Below are 25,315 nucleotides of genomic sequence, written 5' to 3' on the forward strand. Positions count from 1 at the left end.
AAAATAATACTGGGTTTATGCCTGTTTAAAAGAAAACAAACTCAACATTGTTGTCTCCATTATAGCAATTTCTCAGTTGCCCAAGCCTATTCGGTTTCCAGCATCTCCATAGAGTCCTATTAGGTATTACTGAAAGATAATGAAGCATGAGATAGTTTCAATCTCCATGACTCTAGTTAAGACACAGCCTTTCATTGCATTGAATTGTCTTGGGGAAAAGAAGATATTGTGGGAAAATGTAATTTTACCCTCTTCTTGGCTAGAACTGTATGTGTGATAAGCAAGCAGTCTGTCAGCAAGATATGCATGACTGCACTTGGGATATCAACAATTTTCTTTAAGAAAGAGAAACAGAGTGAAGGCTAAAGTCTCCCGTCTGAAATGTTTCTCCTTAAACAACTGATCATTGTGTCTTTTCTCGTTTAGCCAGATCCTATCTGATTCTCCTGAGGCCTAAGCCCATTGAAATCTCTGTGAGTCTTTGAATCAGGCTCTTAAATTTTTAGTCCTCAAACTCTTGCCTCCTACTCAGTACATACCGGGACAATGTGGGGTGCAATTTACAATTATGAAATGAAACAATTTTAACTTGCCCCCTAGCATGATGCCTCTTACATTCCAACTGAACATTAGATGTACCTATTTTCACATTTAAATATTGCACTCATTTTACACAGACACCAGCAGGTGTCAAAACATTCTAGCTGTTATACTGTAGTTTAGAGGGAGAATGAAAAGGGAGTAAAGCAATAAAACAAACTAGCATATTGTAAAAGTGAGATGTCAGTCTGAAACGTGAATACTGAAATACCATTAAAGTCCTGACATTTACCTTTTCTGTAATTAGTTACCGTAGTATTTGCATATTGGAAATACAGCACCACAAGTGTGATTGCAAAGATAAATAATGTGGTGTGGTGAACAAGAAGGTACAGGGAGCCCTGCATCTTAGCCTACTCATGCTAGGACCCTGCATAATCTGATTTCTAGCACTGCAGACAGCAAAGGGGTACGGCTAGGGGTCTAGGGGGTGGTGGCTCTGTGAGGGTTAGAAATTTACTTTTTGGAAAATGAAAACTGAGAGTCTCACATAATCACATGATTTGGGGAGAAACAATGCATCTTTTAATGGAAAGGGGGCATGAATTCTGTTATACTGTAGTCGGAGATGATTGTGTGATTCTGATCTTACACTAGTGAGAACCAGGAGTTGTTATTGAAGTCAGGGAGTTGTTATTGAAGTTACACTTATAGAAAACTGATGTAACTGAGATCAGCATCTGGCATAATGAGTCTAAAACAGTGACTATTTTGCCCATAAAACCACTCATATCTGAACTATATTGTGTGCCTCCATGGTGACACAGCAGAATCTTGAGGGAACAACACTTTATCTTCTTTGTTTTGAATTTCAAGCTGATATTGCTCACTGAAGTTCTAAAGGCATAAGGAGTGCTCTGAGCTACAACCTATGATTTAGATCAGTGTCCTGGATCTGCTTCAGATTATCAGAGGTTTCCCTTTCGGGGAGTGGGTTGCCATCTGTCTTTAAGGAAGCTGTTTTGATGCCTAGGGGGAAAAAAGGCTACTATTACAATCTTGTTAAACATCCTATCTCCAACCTTCCTATAGTCCATGAGGGGAGTATCCCTTATCTTCTGGGAACACTAAACCTCAGTGGGGGTGGGGAGGGATTGTTTTGATGCTACTCAACTTGAATGCTTCCCCAGGTTAGAATTTTAAGAGCCAGAACTTATCAGGCTTTCCCCATGAGCGATTCCACCCAGCCATCAGCACTAGAAGCACAACGATGCAGTGAGAGCTGGGCTGAGAGACGAGAGCATCCCACAGCAGTGAAAGATATCATTTCTCTCCCACCCCGACACTGCATATTTTGTTCTTGTTTAACATTTCTTACGCACAGTTGATTGTAGTTTTGGCCTAAGATTGGTCAGTCTATATACCTGGAGTATTACTAAGGTTGCAATAATTGCTGTTGGCTGTGTTAGGTGGATGGATGGACCTGAGATGCCCAAGGCTTGGTTTGTGTATTTACAGATCTCAACTCCCAGCATACAGCTCTAAATCTCATTGTGCTGGAGATTTTTATTTTCTTTGGCGCTTCTGGTTCATGTTCATATTTCCTCTAACTTGGTCAGACTGCTATGGAGCCTACATGGCCTGGTAGAGATTGTGAGGGCTGAACAGCTGCTCTTATTTTGTAGAGAACTACTCCATTTAATTTACTCAATAATCTCTGCTTTGAGTAGTAAATATTAATCCCCAGTAGCAATCCAGAAGTCCAGGTTTCGTTCAGTGCATGTTAACTAAACAACCCCTCTCCCCTCCCCCTACCCCCAAGTCCAAATATGTGTGGGGGGAAACTTGCTACTTGGCTTATAATTATAAATTTTCTACATGCATTCAGATGCAGTGAGGCAAATTCTTCTCCCTCCTTTGTGGTGACTTCTGGCCCAACAGGCAGTGGAGCCAGGACAGCTATGCAAATCCATTAGCTCAACATCACAATGGAATGGGGGGAACACACAAAAATCTCTGGTAGAGTTTGTGACAGTTTGGGGGATCTGTCTATGCAAATTATGAATTCTGGTCCATATTATGAAGTTGTTCCTATGAAACACCTGAATGACAGGTTGGCTGATGAGGCTGGAAAAAGCTACTTCCTCCAACTTGTCTGCAGGGAGGAAGAAATGGAACAAGTGGAAAATCCTCCAACTGGACAAAGGGACAGATGTAACAAAGCAAGAGTTTTTAAAAGGACTCTTAAGGGGAAGGCCTTGGAGAGAGACATGGGAAGTTGGGCAGGAGATGTGAAGAGATAGGCATGCTTTCAAAGCAGGAGGACTAGATTTCGCTGCAGAACCAACCAAGCTCAGAGAACACAAGCTGACCTAAGGAAAGAGGCTCCATGGTTCAGAAGTCAAGACATGAGCTTCAACAGAAGGATCCTGGACACAGCAGAGAATGTTCTAGAGTGATGAGGAAACTAAGGCAGGGAAATGTGTGTAAGGGTTATTATTTTTGTATTGAGTTGCATGTGTTTCTCATGAGATTAAGTCAAGAGCATGGGGGTCTCAGCTCGCGGGGGAGGGTGCTAGACAAAGAATTTGCACTTCGAGTGTGCCTACCTGAAGCCAGGGCAGTGCCTGGATTTTGTTCACACTCCAGAGGCTTAAAGATCAGTGTGTGAATCCCCTCACAGCAGTCTGGAGTGCCCAAGTTCAACTAGATCTTTGATGGAGTTATGCACATGTTAAGGGAGGGAGGGGGGAACTTCTCTAGGTTAACAGAACCATGAGCAATAAACAGCTTGGCTTTTTTAAGAACAAGACATACCAGACCAATTCTATTGAAATTTTCAAATATAACTTCACGAGAGACTACTGTAAAACCATTAAAACCATTGTGGGAGAAAAACATCTACTTCCACACCATGCTTTGCTAAAACAAAACATTACAGTTACTGCATTTCCTTGCCTACTAATTTTGTAAACCTCTTTTTTAAAAATAGCATTCAAATTGGTGTAGACATGAGCATTGGCACATGGACAGAAAACTGTGTCTCATTTTACCATCACCCTTTTTTTTGTCCTCAGAGAGCTCAGGGAGGAGGCATCTAATGAGATGACGTAGGAAGTAGTGGTAGATCCATGTCCATTAATTAAATGTAGAAGAGGCACACAGTATATTTAAATCAGCCGGTGATGGTGAAATGAGGTGATGCAAGAGCAAGTGATGACAGAGAAAAACAAAGTAGTTAGTTGAAGTTACAAATATGGACTGGAAATAATTACTGGGGGACAGAAATCAGTGTTGCCACTCTCATATGAGTAACTGCTCACCAGTGCAAGTAAGGGATTCACAATTTGACTCTAAATAATCTGTATCTGAGACAAAGCCAAGCTGACACACAGGGCTGAAATCATCAACCTAAATGTTTAAAATGAAAGGAAGAAACTTGACCACCAGTAATAATATCAAAGAAACATAGGAGTGATAGGAGTCAGCATATTAGATATAAGACGTGATGGTACGCCCACTGAAGTCAGTTGCCAAACTCTCCTGGGAGCAGAATCAGACCCATGCACTTGAAATGTGATATGGCAGCAAAATAGCTAATGCTATTTTAAGCTGTATACGCAAAGGCAGCATGTCATGGAGAAGGAAGGTATTAGTCCCTTCTCCACGTGACTGGTGACACTGCACCTGGAATACTAAGGTTATTTGGGGGCACTTCAATACTAGAAAGATGTGGACAAGCTGGAAGATATTCAAAGAAATGTTACAAAAATCAGTGTGTCATTCTACTGTGACAACTGACTGTAAAAACATCTGTTTATGCCACATATCTGCATATATTCAGTCATATCTGCTTATTTTAGTGACAAATACATATTTAATTATTTTCACTAATGTCAGTCCTGCAGAATCAGCACATCATGGAGAGCATGCATTAGATTTTCTGTTTGATACAAAACCATTTTTAGAACAGAATACCATTTGGCTGCTTTAGTTAATATTGGTTAAAACTTTTTGATGTATTTATTCAGATTTTACAAAATATGATCAAGGGTTACTCTTCAGAGCAATTGTAAAATGAATAAATGACCAGAGGTTCTAATAACTGCACTGTACTTCCAAGAAGCCCAATGAAATTAAATATTTTGAAAAGGATTGCTCTTATATTTGCAAAGCCTAAAACTTTATTTATCTTGGCAGTTGTACCATATCAAGGTGTCTGCCTACGGGGGAGCAGCTCAGTGGCTAAGTGAGCCTTTAAAAGTCAGTGGCACTCATGTAGATTACAGCATATGTAAGTTATTCAGCCAGGAAAAATTAAGCCTGTCCTGCCCTGGCAGCCATATCTCATTGGAATATGATCTTGTCAAATATAAACTAAGTACAATCAGTCCTGGTTAGTAAAGGGATACTTAGGAAAACAAAGTGCCTTCAGGAAGCAGTGTTGGTGATTCAATAAGTTCCATTCTTTCCTCTGAGACAATGAACTCATGTCCCAGCGTGGTGTTGTAGAGAAATGTACTATTCGCAGTGCTATCCTTCATATCAGATCCAAATCCAGGTACAGTATTTCCAGATGGGGCTCATTAGATGTGTAGGGGCCTACCATTGAAGGATTAGGCCCTAATTTACAGTGCAGATACTCAAATGAGTTCAAAATGTGCTGTTTACACAAACATTCCTCCTCCTCTCCTCTAGACGTTTGCTAGGATATTCAGAGAGGGTATGGCTGCATGCCAGTTATAAACCTGTGGCTGGCCCATGCCCGCTGACTTGGGCTAAGGGGCTGTTTAATTGCAGTGTAGACTGGAGCCCGGGCTCTAGGAACCCAAAAACAGGAGGGTCCCCAAGGTCAGGTTCCATCCCGAGCCTGAATGTCTACACTGCAGTTAAGCAGCTCCTTAGCCTAAGCCCTGTGAGCCTGAGTCAGCTGGCACGGTCCAGCTGCAGGTGTCTAATTACAGTGTAGACGTACCCAAAAAGAACACAGAAGGGGCACAAACACTATTGTCACTTAAGTGTTTACTGATAGCCATTTGAGAGATTCACTATTCTACTATTTACACTATCCGATCAAGTCCCTTTATACATATTGTCCATCTTGTAAATTTGTATTTGGAAATTTTTTGAAAATGTTGCTTTTAAGGTTTATTTTGAATAATGAGAAATTGGTGTCTTTTTTTTTACTAATTTGAAAACAGCTATGGATATTACATGCAAAAATCCTGCCTAAATACTGTACTCAATTAAGTGAATGATAGTGCTTAACGTAGCTTTGCAGGAATTGATGGGAGGATTTGATATTGCATTGAACGATTGAGACGTGTTACCTTTCAAAGTTTTCCCTGTTAGATAAACTTGTTTACCATGCTGTTTGAGTTGCAAGTTCATGATGTTGTACACAACCTGGACCATTTTGCAAGTTCGCCTACATTTCTGACACTCTTATACTTTCTCTAGCAAGTCGGGTAATGTTTGGGTGGAGTTTTAGCCTTTGTAATACGTTCTTATGGTTTGTGAGTTAAGGATCACGTTATGTTATGCTAACAAAGTCACTTCAGTTTTATAATGCATTTATCTCTAAAAGGCAGGAGGTTTAGAAGTACAGCAACCAATCTCCAAGCCATGTCAATAGTTTATCCCCAGCATGTCAACAGCAGAGCAGAATAAATGACAGACTTGGGAACTGACCTTGGCCAGGCCTGTACATGGCCTGTAACTTAAGTGACTAAGCACTTTTGGAGTTTGGCTAGAAGCAGGTCAAAGTGTGTGTTTGATTGTAGGCTTGGAAGAGGCCCTATCTTGTTCATGGGTGTAACAGGAGAGTTAAGCACCAGTAGAGGTTTTGAAAGAATGAGGCATTGTAGCAAAATTACTTGGAAGTTGTTTGTGGTGCACTATGATATTGGTCTCTGAAAAGAAATAAAGCAAGCATTTCAGAAGGCAAACTTGATGTACAATATTTTGTAAGCCTAATGAATACATGGGTTTCTACACATGGGGTACACAGTAAACTGAAGGCCTGCAGCAGTTAAAAATTAAAGTAGCCTCTCTTACTTTATGAGAGAGGGAGAGGTGAATTTGAGACTACTTTAGAGCCAAATGGGGATTTTGGGATGCCACCTTTTAAAGTTTGTCCTCAGACATATTTGTGCATCATGACATTTACATCACAGCATGATGACATGGCATTGTTGGATTATAGCACAATCTGCCGTGGCACAACATCATGTTATGTCATACTGACCTCAAAAGATATTTTGGCTCACCTCTGAAGTTGCATGCCAAGGGGCTGCCCTGTCCAGTCACAACAATTCCACATACAAAAATCAGATCTGGAGGATACCCTAAAGAATGTTCAAAGGCAAGAGCAGAGCTATTGGCAGGCACTGGCATCACTGTTGCCTCCGATGTGGAAGGGGGAGGAAGAGTAATGATAAAAGAAGCAGCACAATTACCCAGAGACTTTGAATCCCAAATCAAGGGGGAAAGTAGTTTCAGGCTGGAGAAGTTGTGTTCTGTGGGGGCGCGGGGGTGGTTGGTGGAGAATCTGAGAAGGTTGGGAAGGATCCCAGATAATTTCTGAAATTTAGATATTATCTGGGCATTTTTATATTATACAAAATTTGCCATATCCTGTCTTTTCTTTGGCCTGGTGTGCAATACAAATTTAGATTGATCTACATAGACTTGCGTCAACCTAGTTGTGCATTTGTTTACACCAAAATTTGTATCCCTCCAATGTAAGCACCACATTACTGATGCAATAAGAGCACCTCCCCAAGTAACACAAAGCCATGACTTACCTACTTAGGTCTACACAGTGCGAGTGTACACACTGATTACTTGCACTGATCCAAACAGTCCTGCGGCAGCCATCCCACATTACCCCTGTCCTTGCAACAGTGGCCGCTCCAGTCACAATTTTGAACTCCGCTGCCCAGCGGTCACAAAAAACAGCCACTCCAACCCCTCCCCTGTTTTAAAATCACACACATGGTTTTGAAATGCCTTTTCCTGATTGCCCACCTGGGTAAGCACACCTACCTGCTCACCTTTGTTATGTACCTAAAACCATGCCAACTCCATGCACACTGAGCGCTATTAGATGTGCTTCTGCCTGGAGCAGGCAAGAAGTCTTTGATCTACTTGGACTGTGGGGAGAAGAGGCTGGGCAAGCACAGCTATGCGGCAGCCACAGAAATATCAACATCGACCTGCAGATTGCAGAGGGGACGCTTCAATGGGGGCACGATAGGCATGAGCAGCCGTGCTATGTGAAAACAAAGGAACTTCACCAGGGATACCAAAAGATGAGGGAGGGCAACAAGAAATCTGGTGCTGCCCCACAGACATGTTTTTACAACAAACTGCTTGCCATACTTGGCAGTGACCACACCAGCACCCTGCATTCAACGTGGACACTTCGCAGGAGCCCAAGGCAGAGACCCTTCCTGGGAAAGGCAAGGAGGAGGGCAACACGGCAGGAAACTCAAATCCTACTGTGAGCCAGGAGCTGTTTGTAACTCCACTGGAGTCAAGCCAGTCCCAACAGGCAAGCACAAATGACCCCACTGATGAAGGAGAAGGGAGCTTGGGTAAGTGTGCATATGTATTATTCCTTATCAGTTTTTTGCTTTACATTGTCCAAAATCTCGTCTCCTTCCCTCCCTTTTTCTCCTCCCTCTCCACTATTCTTCCCCATTTAAAAATGGTGCCCATCCCATCTGCAAGTTTAGCAAACAGTCATTGACTTTTGATTGCTTACTTTACCTGTATAATATTAAAAAATAGAATGTTAGGGAATAAATTCAAAAAGATTAGTATGGAAGTCCAATTACACAATCCATATCAGATCAGTGTCCTTTCCTCAGGTAGACAAATAGAGGTAGACTCAGCATCTGCTTTTCAATTCTTTGGCTTGTTGGGCTAAGCAGAGGGGGCCTTGCAGAGTACTTTGCTTATATGGATAGAAATGTTCCTTTTATCCTCTTGAGAGATCTTGACAAAATTTTCATGGAGATACTCTGCAGTCCTCTCCTGAAGATTCTAGGGACGACAGCCTTGTTTCTTCCACCACAACTGGGGACTTTCCTACGGGACTATTCTGCCATGAGTTCAGCAGGCACCATTGTAATAAACAAGCTAGTAGCATATGAGCCTGGGCAGCTTCAGGACGCCAGTAAGAGCTGCGTTTTCTATTCCTTTGTCTCTCTTGGGAGTGAGATATCAGCCAAAATCACTACTGCTTGTGAAAATATTGCCAGTATTCATTGTCCTTTCCCTAAACCCGGGGCAGGGCCTCCAGTATTTAAAGCTTCAGGAACAGAACACCTTCCCACCCTCCCCACTAAGCTAGGACGTGCTCACTAGCGTTTGAGCTGCAGAGCAGTGCTGTAACAAGGTGCTCCAAAGTTAAAGTGACAGTTAACATTTCTCATTAAAGGTGGGTATGGGAGTAATTGAAGGGAGTTTGAGACTTCTCTTTCGCTTTCCCTCGTGACTGTAAATCTAGTGGTGTGGCTGTCTATTTCAATGAACAACTTCTGGCATGGTGGCCTTGAGAGGTGCCCTCTGTATGTTGTTTGAATGTCTGACCCTGATCAGGAGAAGAAAGAAGAGGACTAGAGAGGATATGTTCTCCGAGATCCTCCAATCCTGTACAGCCTCAGGTCATGAACTCGGGTCTTGGAGGGGACATATGGCCATGACCATGGACAAGGACCAAGAATGGAGAGAGTGGTTGCTGCAGGAGAGAGAAAAGGACCCAGAGGCACATCAGGAAGTGCACGGGGGTATAATGGGTTTGCTCAGGCAATAAACTCAGATGCTGCAAAGCATTACTGACCTACATCCCCAGAGATCCAGGATTCAGCAGCCTTTCCAATCATTGGAGAACTCCGTGGTTGGTCCTCCCTAGGCTGTCCTGTTGACAGCCATCTCTGCCTTGTTGCGGTCTGTCCCCTTCTTTGACTCCGCCTCATACACAAGAGAGACCCTATTTCATAAAAGCATCAAACAACATTACCGTGACTGACTGTTAAAGGTTCTTTTAAGGCCTCCCTCACCCACACAGCTCCACAGTTGTCTTCTAATAGCCTTGGGTTTTGGCTGTTGAAATTCAGCAAACAGCCTGACCACCTCACCCCTTCACTGTGGCAGTAGCTTTTCCCCCTTCACCTCACAGATATTCTGCAGTACACAATGTGCAGCTATAACAAGGGGCATGTTTGCCTTATTAAGTACTAAGTAAACAGCACTGGTATCTCTTCAATGTATCAAAAGTACATTCAACTGTCATTCTGTACCTGCTGAGCCAGTAGTTGAAACTTTCTTTGGTGCTGGGCAAGTGACCACTGTAAACCTTCATGAGCCATGGGAGCAAGAGGTAGTCTGGGCCCCTCAGAATAGCTGTTGCTATTTCAGTATCATCAGTGTCCCTGCTTTCAGCTTTTTGAAAAGTCCTGTGTTCTTAAAGAAGAAAGCATCATGCACCTTCCCCTGACCAGCCCACATTGATATTAATGAAGCACCCACAGTGATCCACTAGCACTTGGGTATTGAAGTTGATGTATTCAGTGGCAAAGTAGACTGGTGCCAGAATAGTGATATGGGTGCATCTACCAACCCACCGCAATTCAGGAACCACAGTGTTGTCAATCCATCCATATGTCCTTCGCATTACCCAGGGTCACAGTCCTGTGTAGCAGGAGATGCTTAATGGCCTTACGCACAAGAATGACAACAGCCCTCATTGTGGATTTTCCAACTCTAAGCTAATTGCCCAGTCCAGCGTTGCAAGCTTCGCATGATTGCCACTTGCTTCTCACTGACAATGCAGCTGTCATTTTGGTGTTCCTACTGGAGGTCTGGGTGAGCTTAGCACACAGATCCAGAAATGTGATATTTTACAACCAAAAGTTCTGCAGCCACTACTCATCATCCCAAATGTACCTTATGCTGCAATTCTACCAATCGGTGCTCATTTCTTGAGACCAGAAGCAGAAATCCACTGTGTGGAGCTGCTCCTTGAACACCAGCAACAGCCTGGCATTTTTTCCCATTGAGTCTGTCAGCCTCCAGTTTCTGCACTTGAACATCTCCACGTCTTCCTCTTTACAATCCCAGTTATAATAGTATTTGCTCAGGTTCTTCTAATACCGGAGACTTGTGCATGCTGTATTAGCAATGTTCATGAGAATTGTGCTGAGCTGTTCAGAGTCCATGCTTCTGCCAAAGAGACTGAAAAGCGGCATGGAGGACTGTGGGAGTTTTGCAACCAGCATGAAAGTTGTGAGCTGTGGAAAACATTATGGAATGGAGAAAGTGGCATGGTAGGAATTTGACCCCAGCTCCCAGAAATCTTTGGGTGAATCACTGGTATTTCACAAAGCACGGCAAAAATGTCCCACAAGGCATTGTGTCAGATGGCAGCACAGGACGAGCTCGGATACTTACCCGGGGTGCACCACATTTTACATGGATACAAGCACTTGTGATGAGTAATGCAGCGCCAAAGCACGCACCTAGGTATGCATGGACTCAAGCAATATACAAAGGTCATTGGCTGTACACCAAGGTAACTTGCCTTGACCAAACTTTGTAGCATAACGTGGCTTTTTGTCTTGTAATTTGCCTATCTGGGCAAATCTATTGACCCTGAGACATCTCAATGCTAGAGCTAGCAAGTAGGAAAAATATATTCTTGCCAGGCAGGCCAGGACAATTTTAAAATCCAATCCAGAGAAGTAAAGTTTAATGACTTCCTGAGCACACTGCTGACTGGCACTTAAAAATCCTGGGTATACTGACTAACCAGTCAGAGGCTGAAAATGCAAATCAGCTTCTGACCTCAAGTTCCTTGTAAACAGCACTGAATGCTGTCATCAACTATCCCTTTCCTTTCAAATCCCAGCTGAAATTGTATTCTAAGCCTTTGCCTAGACCATGCATTTCTCCCTCCTTCTGCTATTATTCATTTTTAAACTACACAATTGTATGAACCGTGTTCTCAGGTTCAGTTATTATGAAAGATGCTGTACAAGTGAAGTACTGTTTCTGTAACCCCTGATTTGACTGTGTTACTCAAAACTTGCTCAGAGCTTGTGCAAACTTAGTCTGTTTGTTTATATTATATGAACAAGATGGAACATGCTACTGAGTATGTTGTGTTACTTTGCCAATAATTTTTTGGTACAATTGAGTTCACCGAAAGGTGCTAGATCAACAGTGTTCCCCACCAAAACCCCTCAGATATGCCCAGGAATGGGAAACCATCTTTAGGAGTGAGAAGAATACTTGAGTGCTGGATCCTGCAAGGTGTATACTACTTGAAGGAGATCAGCACCTTGAGGGATTGAGTCATTAGTCTCCAGTTCCATTCAGTCCTTGGTCCCTGTACAGATACTGCTAGCAAATCTCACCAAACATAAATAAATCCACAACCATAGGAGGTGGTAATGTGGACAAAACTGTCCACTGACCCCAGCAACTCATTTTACATGTACCTCTAAACAGCCATCCATTGACATGTGCTGCCTAGCAGTGAAAAAGCTCTTTTTTCGTGTAATTTAACCTTTAGAAATATTAAAATAAAACATTAATTATAGCTCTTCCTCCCGCCACATACTCACATCCACAATGAAGTAATAATAAAAAATCCTGTCTTTCTAAAGTTTACTGAATACAGTTATTTTCACCCTAGTGCTGACTCACTGAAATACTTAGTTTAAGAGACTGATGAAGGATTATTTTTATTTCCTTCCCCCACAGTTGTCATCCTGACTTCTGAGAACTGCTTACCTATAAAGGTCCTACCCTGCAAGTCTCTAACGTGAGAAAGTCTTGCTGAAGTCTGTGAGCATTCTCCATGTTCGGGACCTGCAGGATAGGGACCTTCTAATAATACAATTTTGAGCTCAGGTTTAAGTCAGACTTAAGTCATAAATATTCAGTAGCGTAAAAAATAATTCTCACTGACAGCACAGATATTGTTGGCAGCTGTAGTGTTACAGAAAAACATTGATCCCCACACAGGATAACAAAGTCACAGGATTTTCACTAATTTATTCCTCAAAACTGTGAACATCAATCAATAGTTGTAATACACTGTTCAAAAAAGATCATTCAGTTGTTTAAACAACTAGAGCTTCAGCTTTCGCTACAACCAGTGTGCTCTTGCTTTGTTCCAGGTTACAACACAGTAAAGACCTGTGTATTTACCTAATAATTATTTTGTATTTCTGTCTTCCAGATCAGAATGAATATAGTAATTACTTTTTAATTACTAAATGTAATTCTCAACTAATCCACAGTGGTATGACGTATCAATGTATCTATGTGTTGTTTCTGAGGGCCAAGTTGGAGAATGGGCTTGCAATTATTCAGACATTGGACTGGGATTCAGGAGATGCGAGTTCAATTCCTGTTCTGCCCAAGACACTCTTTGTGACCTTGGGCTATCACTTATCCCATGATACAACAAAGCTCTTAAGCACATGCACAGTTCAACTGACAACTAACTATTGAGTTCCGTGGGACTATTCAGTTCAGCATGTGCTTAAGTGCTTTGCTAAACTGGGGCCACAATCTCTTTGTGCCTCAGTTCCTCATTTGTAAAATGGGGATTTGATATTTCCTTTTGCTGCCCTTTTTCTGTCTTATCTAATAGGATTGTAAGCTCTTCAGTCTCTCTCTTACTATGGATACGTCCACTGCTTAGCACAGTGGGGCACCAATCTTGGTTGTGCACTTAAAACATGGATGTAATACAAATATTAGCAATAAATCTTTCACTTAGGCACTGCACTGACTTCAGTGAGCAGTGGATCTGATAATGTCATCATTACACCTCTGGCAGTTTGGGGTGAGGATTGGAACCAAATTCTGGGAGCATTGCGTAGAAATCTCAGGGAAGAATTTAGCCTTAACACAATATAACTACACTTACTATCATTAAAATGAACAGAAATGTCATTCATTACCTAGGAATTAAATCTACTGAGTCCAAAAGCAACTATCATTATTAGTAGTAAATCAGTTATATGGAAATAAAATAGGTTAGGGGATGTTACATAATTATGCACTCCAGTTTAAAAGAAAGGAATACGTGTATGCTTGATAATTACCACTGAAATACTCTGAAATCGAATTATGTACTGTCATCGTGTACTATACTTTGAATGACATTAGATTCTGTATAGAGAGTTGCCATCTTTTCTTTGTCTACAAAACCCTGCTTACATAAAATTGCACCATTTTAATTTTTCCACGCTAGGTTTCTCCAGGTTTTAAAGTGGTGCCTTTTTTCTAGAAAATTATTTGTAAAGTGCTTCTCTTTTAACAAGACCTTTAAATATTTTTTAAATTTAATATAAGTCTTTACAGAAGGAAAGACTGAACAATGTTTACTGTACATACAGGTGTGTTTTGTTTGCCATGCTTTAGATTCCCTTCTCTACCGAAGAGCAAACACAGTTCAAAACTAGTCTCTAGAGTAAACTGTACATGGATCTTTATATTTTAATCACCATTATTCCAATTATTATTATTATCCAATTAGTCACTTAGGTAATGCCAGATGACTCTCAAACCAGCATTTCTGCATACAGTATGTAATGATAATACTATTTCGTAGTTTTGTAGACCTCCCACCCAAACCACTTACAAAATATTAAGGATTGTGGCTGGGCCTGCGTAGGAATGCAAGTAGAGAAGAAGGACACAAGGAGCCTATCTTGTGCAGGGAGCCAGCCACGTTAGGAGTAGAGGGTTCGTTAGCCCTGTCGGTATGGCTAGCTTCCAGAGGGGAGCTAAAAGGGGTGGGCTGAGAGCAGAGCCCCAGACCCACTTCCTTCAACACCAGCAAGTGGAGTTGGTCTAATAGGGGAGGATGCACATTTCACCCTTCAAAAAGTTGGTAGAGCTTCTTATACAGCATGTTGTTACCTACAGACCTAATAGGCATCTGACTTAGTCATCTGGACTCCAAATGCTGCATGACCCAGCTCAACTGTCACTGTTTGGCCTGGGGCTCTCAACATTTTGCATGCTGGGATACCCACCTCTCCATTTAATCATATAGAAAAACCCTCTTTTCTGGAAACCTGTTCATATTCACCAGATTGAGAACCCATGATCCCTAGCCCTAATGAGTTAAGCTTCAGGCAGTAACTCCTAAGAGGGAGCACATTCATAGACGTATTTAAGGGTGCCCAGTTGGAAAGATTTTACTGGTGCTAACAGGATTTCCCATTTTAAAACAGGGAATAGCTCCAGAACAAGAGAGATGTTTTCAAGCAGGTGAGTCAGTTGCGCCCACTAAATTATCTCTTTTGACAGGCGAACAAACTGAGGCAAAGAAAAGTTGTGACTTACCCAAGGTCACACAGGAATAGAAGTAAAAATCCCAAGAGATCAGGATGTAGTGTATTCAATTTTAAGAGCAACTGAAAGTGTACTATTACACTAGCGGAATAAGTAATTTAAAAATAATATATTGTCATGCCATTTTAATTATTAAACCATCAAACTGTTACTTGGTTTATGTGTTAGCATGCACAGCTGGACCAGAAGATGAACTGGTTCACAGTGAAAACACTGTATCATAATAAACACTCCTTTTTTCCAAGTGAGAGAGACAGGCAGAGACTTGATTAGGCCAGGATTTTTCTATCATCCAGAATGAGTCATTTGTACTAATTACCTTTTTTGAAGAGAGGAATTGCCTTTATAGCTGGCAAAAAAAAATAGGATTAATTTTTCATTATACCTCTGAAGATATAGAAATAAATATAAAAAAATACAACACATGCTTATTAAATTACACTAATGAGATTGGGAGAGTCACTGCCAGATGGTGAATTTTGGATATGTAGTGATAAGGGTTCAGATCCTGTCTGTGAAGCATAAAAGCCCTGAACTGAGGAGACATGCTGCTCCTAGGAAACAGCAGGAGGAATCATGCTTCAGGGAGACTAAATTCATCCCTATCCACCCTAATGCACAAAGACAGGCTACATATCTGTATGGGGTGCACCCTGCCCTCCTGCTCCAGCTTTAGCCCCTCTTCCAGGCTGATGAGGAGGCAGGAGCAGGGCCGTGGCCTTGGCCCCATCTTCTCTCTGCCTCCTTAGGGTTCTCTGTATCCCAAGGGAATAGGGATGGAGAAGTCCCTGTGCTCCCTGGAGTTCAGAGACTACAATTTTGCCAGTCCCTCCTTTTTAAGCCCCTTACACTCTCCCCTTTTACTTCAAAGCTGTGTAAAAGACGAAGCAGAATGTTGCTCTTAGTGAACAAAGGCAATAAAAAGAAACCAAGCTCCAGCATTACAGAGTGTACTTTATTAGTTTTTCAATTACATTTCAGCTTTAACTAGCTGTGAATAATACATCATAGAATATTGCTAAATGAAATACTGCCAACTCTTGTGATTTTTGTGATAGTTGGTGTTTCCTTAAAGTCAGCTTCTGGAATCAAGCAATTATGTGACAATCTCTGCTCTTTTTTTGTTGTTTTGTTTGTTTTTTAAAGTATATTTCTAGACTTCGTGGTTGTGGAGAAAAGCTTGGAAATGTGACTAGAGTATGTCCTAAGGGCTAACAAGAGGGCAAAGAAAACAATTAGCTTTTTTTAAAAAAATCTCATTACTATTAAAACATTGTCATGATTTTTGAACCCTTGAAGACGATATTGTAAATGTAATGAAATATATTTTGTACAAATAATGACAAACTAATAAGACCTTACTACAGATCAGTATTAAAACTTTAAGAGGAAGAGAGACCATCAATTTGTATTTGTGTGTTAGGAAGTCCTTCCTTCACTGAGTTTCTGTTGCACAGGGACACAGCCTTTTAGTGGCAAACTAATTCTCAGATTCCAGCAGCAACAAGTTACAATATTCTTTACAAGATGTTATTATTGTAAAGGATTAGAAAGCACCACTAAACTCAGATAAGGGGAGGGAGGGAATGCAAGGGGAGCTAGGTGAAATTTCTGAATAAGAGCCAAGGTCTACTCTGCCATGAAGACATACCCAAAGACAGAGACAGTGCAATCCGTCACACAAATACCCACTCATAAATTCAAACCAGAAAACTTATAAAAGATTCAAGCTCAGTCTTCTACAGGCTATTAAGGCATAAGGAGAGAGATTGCCTCCTAAGTATGTAACAACCAAAATAACAATCAGGTATCATTGTGATGAGGACCATGTATGGTAGACAGACAAAAATCAGCTATTAGAGGAGAAAATGGTAGGTGTATGCATGAGACAAATAAAAAGTTAGCCACTTGGGGGTGAGATTCAGAAAGGTATTTAGGCACTTAATTCCCATTGATTTCAATGGTCTCATTTGGAGACAATCTACTGTATTTTCTATGTCCCTTTGCAAGGTTGAAGGCAACGTGATCAAACCAATAGTGAAAAGCCCAAATTATTGCCAAGCACAGAGGAAAAGGTGCCGCAACTTTAATTAGCAAATGCATTATAATATGAAGTCCAAAACTGAATGAGTTTTTATTTTCCCTCTTTATTTCAGCTTCAGCCCAGCTCCATACCCACAGCGTGGCAGATTTGCCACCAGGCCCTATTCTTGTTTTAATGAGATAAGATTTTGTTATACTATTTTTCAGGCCCTGATTATATCAAACAAAGATTTCAAGAAAACGTGGAGGTAAAAGAAAACCCTGAAGAAAAGGTTCAAGAAAAAACACCTTCCCCCAAAGAGTCTCCTCATTTTTATCGAAAAGGCACTACACCCCCTGGGACACCTGAAGCAAGCCCAAAGCACAGTTCTCCTCTTCCATCTGAGCCCTCCCCTACCAAACAACTGAAAAGGCAAAACTCCAGCTCAAAGGCAAGACTCACTCAAGAAAAAAAGAGTTTAGCTAGTGAGACTGTAACAGCTGTGGTCAACAAGCCTCTGTATTCAAAAGTACCCGCAAAGGAGGAGATAGCGGTGAAACATCAGCCAAAGTTTTCAGCCCACCACAATCCCATCAGCACAGAGAATGGGGAGCTGCATGGTCATTACCATGGCTACTACGTAAAAATGAATCCAACGCTGCTTCCACATGAGCTCAGGGAGGAGGATGAAGATGTCAACCCATCACCTTCAGCACTCACACGGATACCAACTCCACAGAAGCCAAGTCCTGCCAGATCTGTGACTAATCCAGATGCCAAAGAAAGCAAATCTGATACAAAAGTAAAGAAACCTGAACTTGCTGCACCAAAGAATCCCGCTAATAATGAGTCCCATTCTTCAGCAGAAGTGGAAATCCATTCGGTAAGTACTACTGGCAGCCCCTTCCCCTTCAGTGCTGCTCTGCCTGCTGCATTTCAGCTTTGCAGTCTAAGTCCAGGCAAAACTCACTGACTTCCATAGCAGTTTCATCTCTGTATGGACTGCTGGATAACACCCAATGAGTAAAACTGGAGTAAGGAACTGAAGTTCTTTACCTCACTGTTGCCTTTCTTAAAAATATGGAAGGGACAGATAGTAGCCAGAATACCGATAGTGGCAGTTCATAGAATAAATTCTTGTGTATTTATGTAACAGCAAGATCCTTACACACACAAATGTTTTGGTGTTTTTTCGTGTGTTCACCTCAAACCAATATGTTTCCCTTATTGGATATTTTGGTTACACTGCTAGATTGATCCCAGAATCTAACAATTTCTAAATGTTTACCCAAAAAAATATGCAGGATCTTCCAAAAATCCAATTTTATGAGTGTAACAAACATTTTTTCCCCATTAATTGTTAAAGTGCCAGTGGGATTTACTGAAGACTGTCATTGAAAAGTTTATAACTTCCATGTAGCTTTGCTGTAAACCTGCATATAAACATTATCAGCACAGGGATGATTATTTGCTTGCCCTGAGAAAGGTAATTTCCAAATTCAGATGGCTGCTGCTGAATAGTTAACAATTAATTACTGCGCAACCATTAAAAAAAATTATATATAGTATCACATCAGGCACGTGTGTGTTTATCATTTCTGCTTCAGAATCAGCATAACAGATCATCTTCATCACCCATGTAACTCCCTAGAGCTAAGGGTTACCCTTTAGATTGATATGAATGTTTGGGGCTAAAATGTCAGTGTATCAAACAGGCCTTAAATACCCAGTGATGCAATAAGACTCTAATAAAGTCCTGATTACAGATTCTCATTAAATATCAGCTACAAAGGTGATATTTCAGCCTCTTAGGGTACGTCTACACTGCAAAGAAAAACCTGCAGCTGGTCCATGCCAGCCGACTCGGGCTTATGGGGCTCACGTTGCGGGGCTGTTTCTTTGTTGTGTAGACTTCTGAGCTCAGTCTGGAGCCTGGAATCTGGGACCCTTCCACTCCATGGAGTTCCAGAGCCTGGGCTCTAGCCCGAGCCCAGAGATCTACACAGCAATGAAACAGTCCCGCAACCCAAGCCCCATGAGTTAGTCGGCTAGCACAGGCCAGCCACAGGTGACTAGTTGCTGTGCAGATATACTTTTAGTTATCATCATCATGTTCCTATTACACCTCTGGCGTTTAGGGCACTGACGAAGCTACTCCGCTCATGTCTGTTTCTGGCAAGTCTTTCAATGGTTCCCCAGCTGTCCCTCAGGTTTTTCAGCTCGGTAAATACAGAAAATTCTAAAATTTCATATATAAATATATTAAAAACCTGATCCAAAGTCAGTGAGGGATCTTAAAGTCCACTAAACGATCTAAATAAACTCCCAAAACAAGTACTTTAAAGTTTTATAATGCTCAGTTCTTACACTGCTATGGAAAATTTAATTTTCTTCTTTATTTTTTAACAGAAATTCTAGTTGGATTAATTTCATAAAATTGAAAGTGAAGACTGAAATTGTGGTTTTAGACCATTGTGCCTAGATATTCCATTACTAGACAGTTGAAAGGTACAACTGTCAATAATAATGCCAAAAAAGAAAAAGCATTCAATAAACATTTGTTTTGTATTTGAAAAAAGCCAGATGATTAGGGCTGTCAATTAATCACAGTTAACTCATGCAATTAACTCAAAATAAATTAATCGTGATTAATCGCACTGTTAAACAATAGAATACAATTGAAATGTATTAAATATTTTTGGATGTTTTTCTACATTTTAAAATATATCTTTCAGTTACGACACAGAATACAAAGTGTACAGTGCTCACTTTATATTATCTTACATTGCAAATATTTGCTCTGTAAAAATGATAAAAGAAATAGTATTTTTCAATTCACCTCATGCAAGTACCATAGTGCAATCTCTTTATCATGAAAGTGCAACTTACAAATGTAGGGTTTTTTTACATAACTGCACTCAAAAACAAAACAATGTAAAACTTTAGAGCCTACAAGTCCACTCAGTCCTTCTTGTTCAGCCAATCGCTAAGAGAAACAAGTTTGTTTACATTTACAGAGATAATGCTACGCACTTCTTAATTACAGTGTCACCTGATGTTCGCATGCCATTGTTGTAGCCGGCATCATTTACATGCCAAATGAACGAAAGATTCATATGCCTCTTCATGATTCAGCCATCGTTCCAGAGGACATGCTTCCATGCTGATGACGCTCGTTAAAACAGTGTGTTAATTAAATTTGTGATTGAACTCCTTTGGGGAGAATTGTATGTCTCCTGCTCTGTTTTACCCGTATTCTGCCATATATTTCATGTTATAGCAGTCTCGGATGATGACCCAGCACATGTTCGTTTTAAGACACTTTCACTGCAAATCTGACAAAATGCAAAGAAGATACCAGTGTGAAATTTCTAAAGATAGCAACAGCACTCGAACCAAGATTTAAGAATCTGAAGATCCTCCCAAAATCTGAGAGGGATGAGGTGTGGAGCATGCTTTCTGGAGTCTTAAAAGAGCAATACTCTGATGCGGAAACTACAGAACCTGAACCACCAAAAATGGAAATCAACCTTCTGCTAGGTTTCAGAGTAACAGCCGTGTTAATCTGTATTCGCAAAAAGAAAAGGAGTACTTGTGGCACCTTAGAGACTAACCAATTTATTTGAGCATGAGCTTCACCGATGAAGTGAGCTGTAGCTCACGAAAGCTCATGCTCAAATAAATTGGTTAGTCTCTAAGGTGCCACAAGTAAACCTGCTAGTTACATCTGACTCAGATGATGAAAATGAACATGCGTCAGTCTGCACTGCTTTGGATCATTATCGAGCAGAACCCATCATCGGCATGGACGCCATGTTCTTTGGAATGGTGGTTGAAGAATCAAGGGACATATGAATCTTTAGCACATCTGGTATGTAAATATCTTGCGACGCCGGCTACAATAGTGCCATGCAAACGCCTGTTCTCACTGTCAGGTGACATTGTAAACAAGAAGCAAGCATCATCATCTTCTGCAAATGTAAATAAACTTGTTTGTCTGAGCAATTGGCTGAAGAAGAAGTAGGACTGACTGGACTTAGGCTCTAAAGTGTTACATTGTTTTATTTTTGAATGCAGGGGTTTTTTGTACATAATTCTACACTTGTAAGTTCAACTTTCATGATAAAGAGATTGCACTACAGTACTTGTATTAGATGAGTTGAAAAATACTATTTATTTTGTTTATCATGCAAATATTTGTAATCAAAAATAAATATAAAATGAGCACTGTACACTTTGTATCCTGTGTTGTAATTGAAATCAATATATTTGAAAATGTAGAAAACATCCAGAAATATTTAAATAAGTGGTATTCTATTATTGTTTAACAGCGCGATTAATTGCGTGATTAATGGCGATAAACTTTTTTAATCGCACGATTAACCACAATTATTTTTTTTTATTGCTTGACAGCCCTACACATATATTCATATTATATCATGATAAAATAATTTCCATTCCAACGGAATGTCAGGAGGATTTTAAACAGCAGCTAGTAAAGTATACTTTTTAAAATCGGCAGACACAGATAACTGGCATCCAAGTTTTAAAAGAGCTGGCCAAAGAGCTCTCTGATCTATTAATATTGATTTTCAGTAAGGCTTGGAACACTGGGGAAGTTCCAGAGGCCTAGAAGAAAGCGAATGTTGTGCCAGTATTTTGAAAGGGTGAACAGAATGACCTGGATAATTATATGCCCATCATCTTAATATCAATCTGAGGCAAAATAATGGTCTGGCTGATATAGTACTCGATTAATAAAGAATTAAAAGAGGGTAATATAATAAATGCCAATCAACATAGGTGGATGGAAAACAGATCCTGTCAAACTAACTAGATATTTTTTTTGAGGGGATTACAGATGTGATTGATAAAGGTAATAGTGATGATGCAATTAATATACTTAGAGTTCTGTAAGGCATTTGACTTGGTATTGCATAACATTTTGACTAAAAGTAGAATGATAGAAAATAAACATGGCACACGTTAAATGGATTAAAACCTGGTTAATTTATTGGTCTCAAAAATGTAATGATGAACAAGGAATCATCAAGTGGGTGTGTTTCTACTAGGGTCCCACAAGAATTGATTCTTGGCCCTATACTTATTTACTGTTGTCATCAGTGACGTGACAGAAAACATAAAATCATAAAGTTTGGTGGATTGGTAGATAATGAAGAGGACACGTCATTGAGAAATTAATCTGGGTTGCTGGGTAAGCTAGACTGAAGCAAACAATGCGTGTGTCAATGCAGCCAAACGTCAAGCCCTACATCTGGGGGAAAAGGTAGTCCATCCATACTTACCAGATGAGGGACTCTGTCCTGGGAAGCGGCAACTCTGAAAGAGATTTGTCCATCATAGTGGATAATCAGCTGAACATGCGCTCCAAGAGCAATGCTGTGACCAAGAGGCAAATGCAATCCTTGAATATATAAATAGGGCACTGATGCAACCGCCACTGGAATGCTATGTCTAGTTCTGGTGTCCACGCTCTAAGAAGGATGTTAAAAACTTGGAGAGGGCTCAGAGAAGAGCCATGAGAAAACATGCATTATAGAGAGAGACTCAAGGAGCTAAATCTACTTAGCTTAACAGAGAGAAGGCTAAGGGGTGATTTGATTAAGTACCTACACAGGGGACAGAAATACAGGGTTCTTCAGTTTAGCAGACAAAAGTATAACATGATCCAATGGCTGAAATTTGAAACTAGACAAATTCAGACTAGAAGTAAGGCAAAAAAAATTAACAGTGATGGCAATTAACTATTGGAACAACATTACTGTGGGATGTAATGGATTCTCCATCACTGGAAATTTTTAATCAAGATTAGATATTTTTCTGAAGGATATGATCTAGTTCAAACAGGAATTAATTCAGAGAAGTCCTGTGGCATGTGTTATGTAGGAGGTCAGACTACAGTATCACAATGTTTCCTTCTGGCCTTTTAATCTATTTTGCAGCTGATATTGGCCTTTGACCCTGGGAGCCTGACATATGTGGATGGGTCAGACGTACACTACCATGAAGTTGTCAGGCCTGGGAAGGGGAAAGGGGGTCCAAAGATGAAGGGACAGAATCTCAGCCTGAAATTTGAGTTTTCTGTTCAGCCCTGATATAAGCAAGTGAAGTTGCACCTGCTTAGGCAGCATCTATCAGGCCAATTTTTTCTCATCTTTTCCACCATTCCTTCCAAACCAAATCATTATTGGGACCTGAGGGAGCTCCTAACTTTACTGACTAGCTGGAGTCTCTCTAGATCAGAAATGTATCCCTCCACCTTCTCTGACAATCAGGCCAGGGCACAGACACAAACACACCACTAGCCAATGATCAGGAAGGCTATGTCTTCACTACACGCAACTGGCAGTGGCATGCAGTGTACGTGTAGCTACATGCTGCAGTGAAAAGCATACACACTGCCGGTTCTAAGTACACATGTCAGCAAAAGGTGAGGAAAGGCTCCAGCAGCAGGGACCCTACACTGCTGTTTTTAGCAGTGTCGAGAGAGAGGCATGACTTGGAAAAGTACGCACATACATACCCACACCCTTCAGGCATGTTTTTACTAACCTAAGCTATGCCTCACAGTCTATTGCTATTAATACCTGTGTTGTGGGGGCTCCATATGTACCTACACGACACACTACTGAAAAAAGCATGCAGTGTAGCCATGCCCAAAAGGTGGAGAGGGTAATAAGAGAATATCACACAGCAGACATTTATTTATTGATGTGATAGCCTGGGATCTGTCCCTCTGCCTCTACTGGGGTAGCTTAATTGCATTAGTCTTGATAACCTCGGTGTGGTGAGTGTATGAGAGAAAGGAAATTAGGGTGTGGGAGTTTATTCCCCATGTGAAGGCATTTTGCTGTATGTCTTTAAAACTATATTTTCTACAAGTGTGTGTGTATGTGTAGCTGACTTTTCCAAGATATCCGCAAAAAGAAAAGGAGGACTTGTGGCACCTTAGAGACTAACCAATTTATTTGAGCATGAGCTTTCGTGAGCTACAGCTCACTTCATCGGATGCATACCGTGGAAAAGTTTGATAAGCTATTACCAGCAGGACAGTGGGGTGGGAGGAGGTATTGTTTCATGATCTCTGTGTGTATACAATGTCTGCTGCAGTTTCCACGGTATGCATCCGATGAAGTGAGCTGTAGCTCACGAAAGCTCATGCTCAAATAAATTGGTTAGTCTCTAAGGTGCCACAAGTACTCCTTTTCTTTTTGCGAATACAGACTAACACGGCTGCTACTCTGAAACTTTTCCAAGATATGTGGTGATGTGTGTCAGAGACAGGGTAAATTCTCTACCGATTTGCATTTTTTAAAACTTTAACAGGAGTAAAGCAACAAGAGGTACTCCAACAGTCTACCAGAACAAGGGTGTGTGTTGGTACAGAATTGTTTTTAATGCTGCTTGTGCATTTTTCTCCAAAGTTTTCACCATCCCCATTTCAACCTCAGATGTGATTTTCCCTGATTCCCTCTGCTCTGAGTCTTTCCTGAACAGAGATTTGTCAGCAAGTCACAGTTACCCATCCACTGAACTAAACCTGAAAAATCACTGGAGATAAATCAGATGAGATTTGAATTGTGATCAAAAAGATGAGCAGATGGTGTTTTATCCTATGCACTCATGTTCTTCTGCCAAATTGTTTGCATATTGGCTTAAATAAGGTAGTATTGGAAGAAGGGGCATGGCTCTATTATACCGTAAAAGACTATTTTGAGAGTAACTGGTATTAAACCACAATACTTAGTTCCGTTTTACCTAAATCTAAGGGCATCACAATGTGCAGAATATCAAGTGATATGGGGTATAGTCTCCTCTTAATGTGCACTTGACATCCATCAATCATACAATCTAATGTCCCTGTTGAAAATACAGAGCTCTGGCACTGATCCTGTAAACTTCTATGCCTAGAATTCCCAGCAAAGTCAATGGCCATTCCTAATGCAAATGGATTGCAGGACTAGTCTTTATATCTCTTAGTTATTTCCCTGAACAGTCGTGCCATCTTCTACCTCAAAATTAATTACATAGGGTTCTCTTACCTAAGGGAAAAGATGTTCTCTTTCCTGCTACTGAAAAGATGAAAGGACAGTTTGATGCAGGACTAAAACTTTGCTGTTGCAGCTTCTTTATTGCACCTGTTCTAGTCAATCCTGCACAGCACAGACTAATTTTGCCTTTTGCTATTTTAAGCTCCTGCAGGGTATTAAGGACTTATCTTTGGTGCTTTACCTTAAAGCATTTAACACTCATAGCATGTGTCTAAAAACTGGGGTCATGCTTTGCATACAACAAAACTCTAAGACTGAACATTTTTGGAACATCAAAAAACTCCACTTTCACAAT

The 25,315-nt window shown here is 40.7% G+C and overlaps 1 protein-coding gene across 2 annotated transcripts in view; it reads left to right on the forward strand.

The window, feature by feature from the left end:
* JPH1 (junctophilin 1) overlaps nt 1-25,315 on the forward strand; it is a 117,704-nt gene that overhangs the window by 84,101 nt on the left and 8,288 nt on the right. Inside the window, exon 4 of one of the 2 annotated variants that reach the window (XM_084620465.1) lies at nt 17,176-17,831. The exons of the other annotated variant lie outside the window; for it this stretch is intronic. Within the exon in view, the coding sequence (XP_084476591.1) occupies nt 17,176-17,831 (656 nt within the window). The remainder of the gene's footprint in view (nt 1-17,175; nt 17,832-25,315) is intronic. 2 annotated transcript variants of the gene reach the window in all.

This window comes from Lepidochelys olivacea, assembly GCF_965140295.1.
Source record: "Lepidochelys olivacea isolate rLepOli2 genome assembly, chromosome: 2".
NCBI lineage: Eukaryota > Metazoa > Chordata > Testudines > Cheloniidae > Lepidochelys > Lepidochelys olivacea.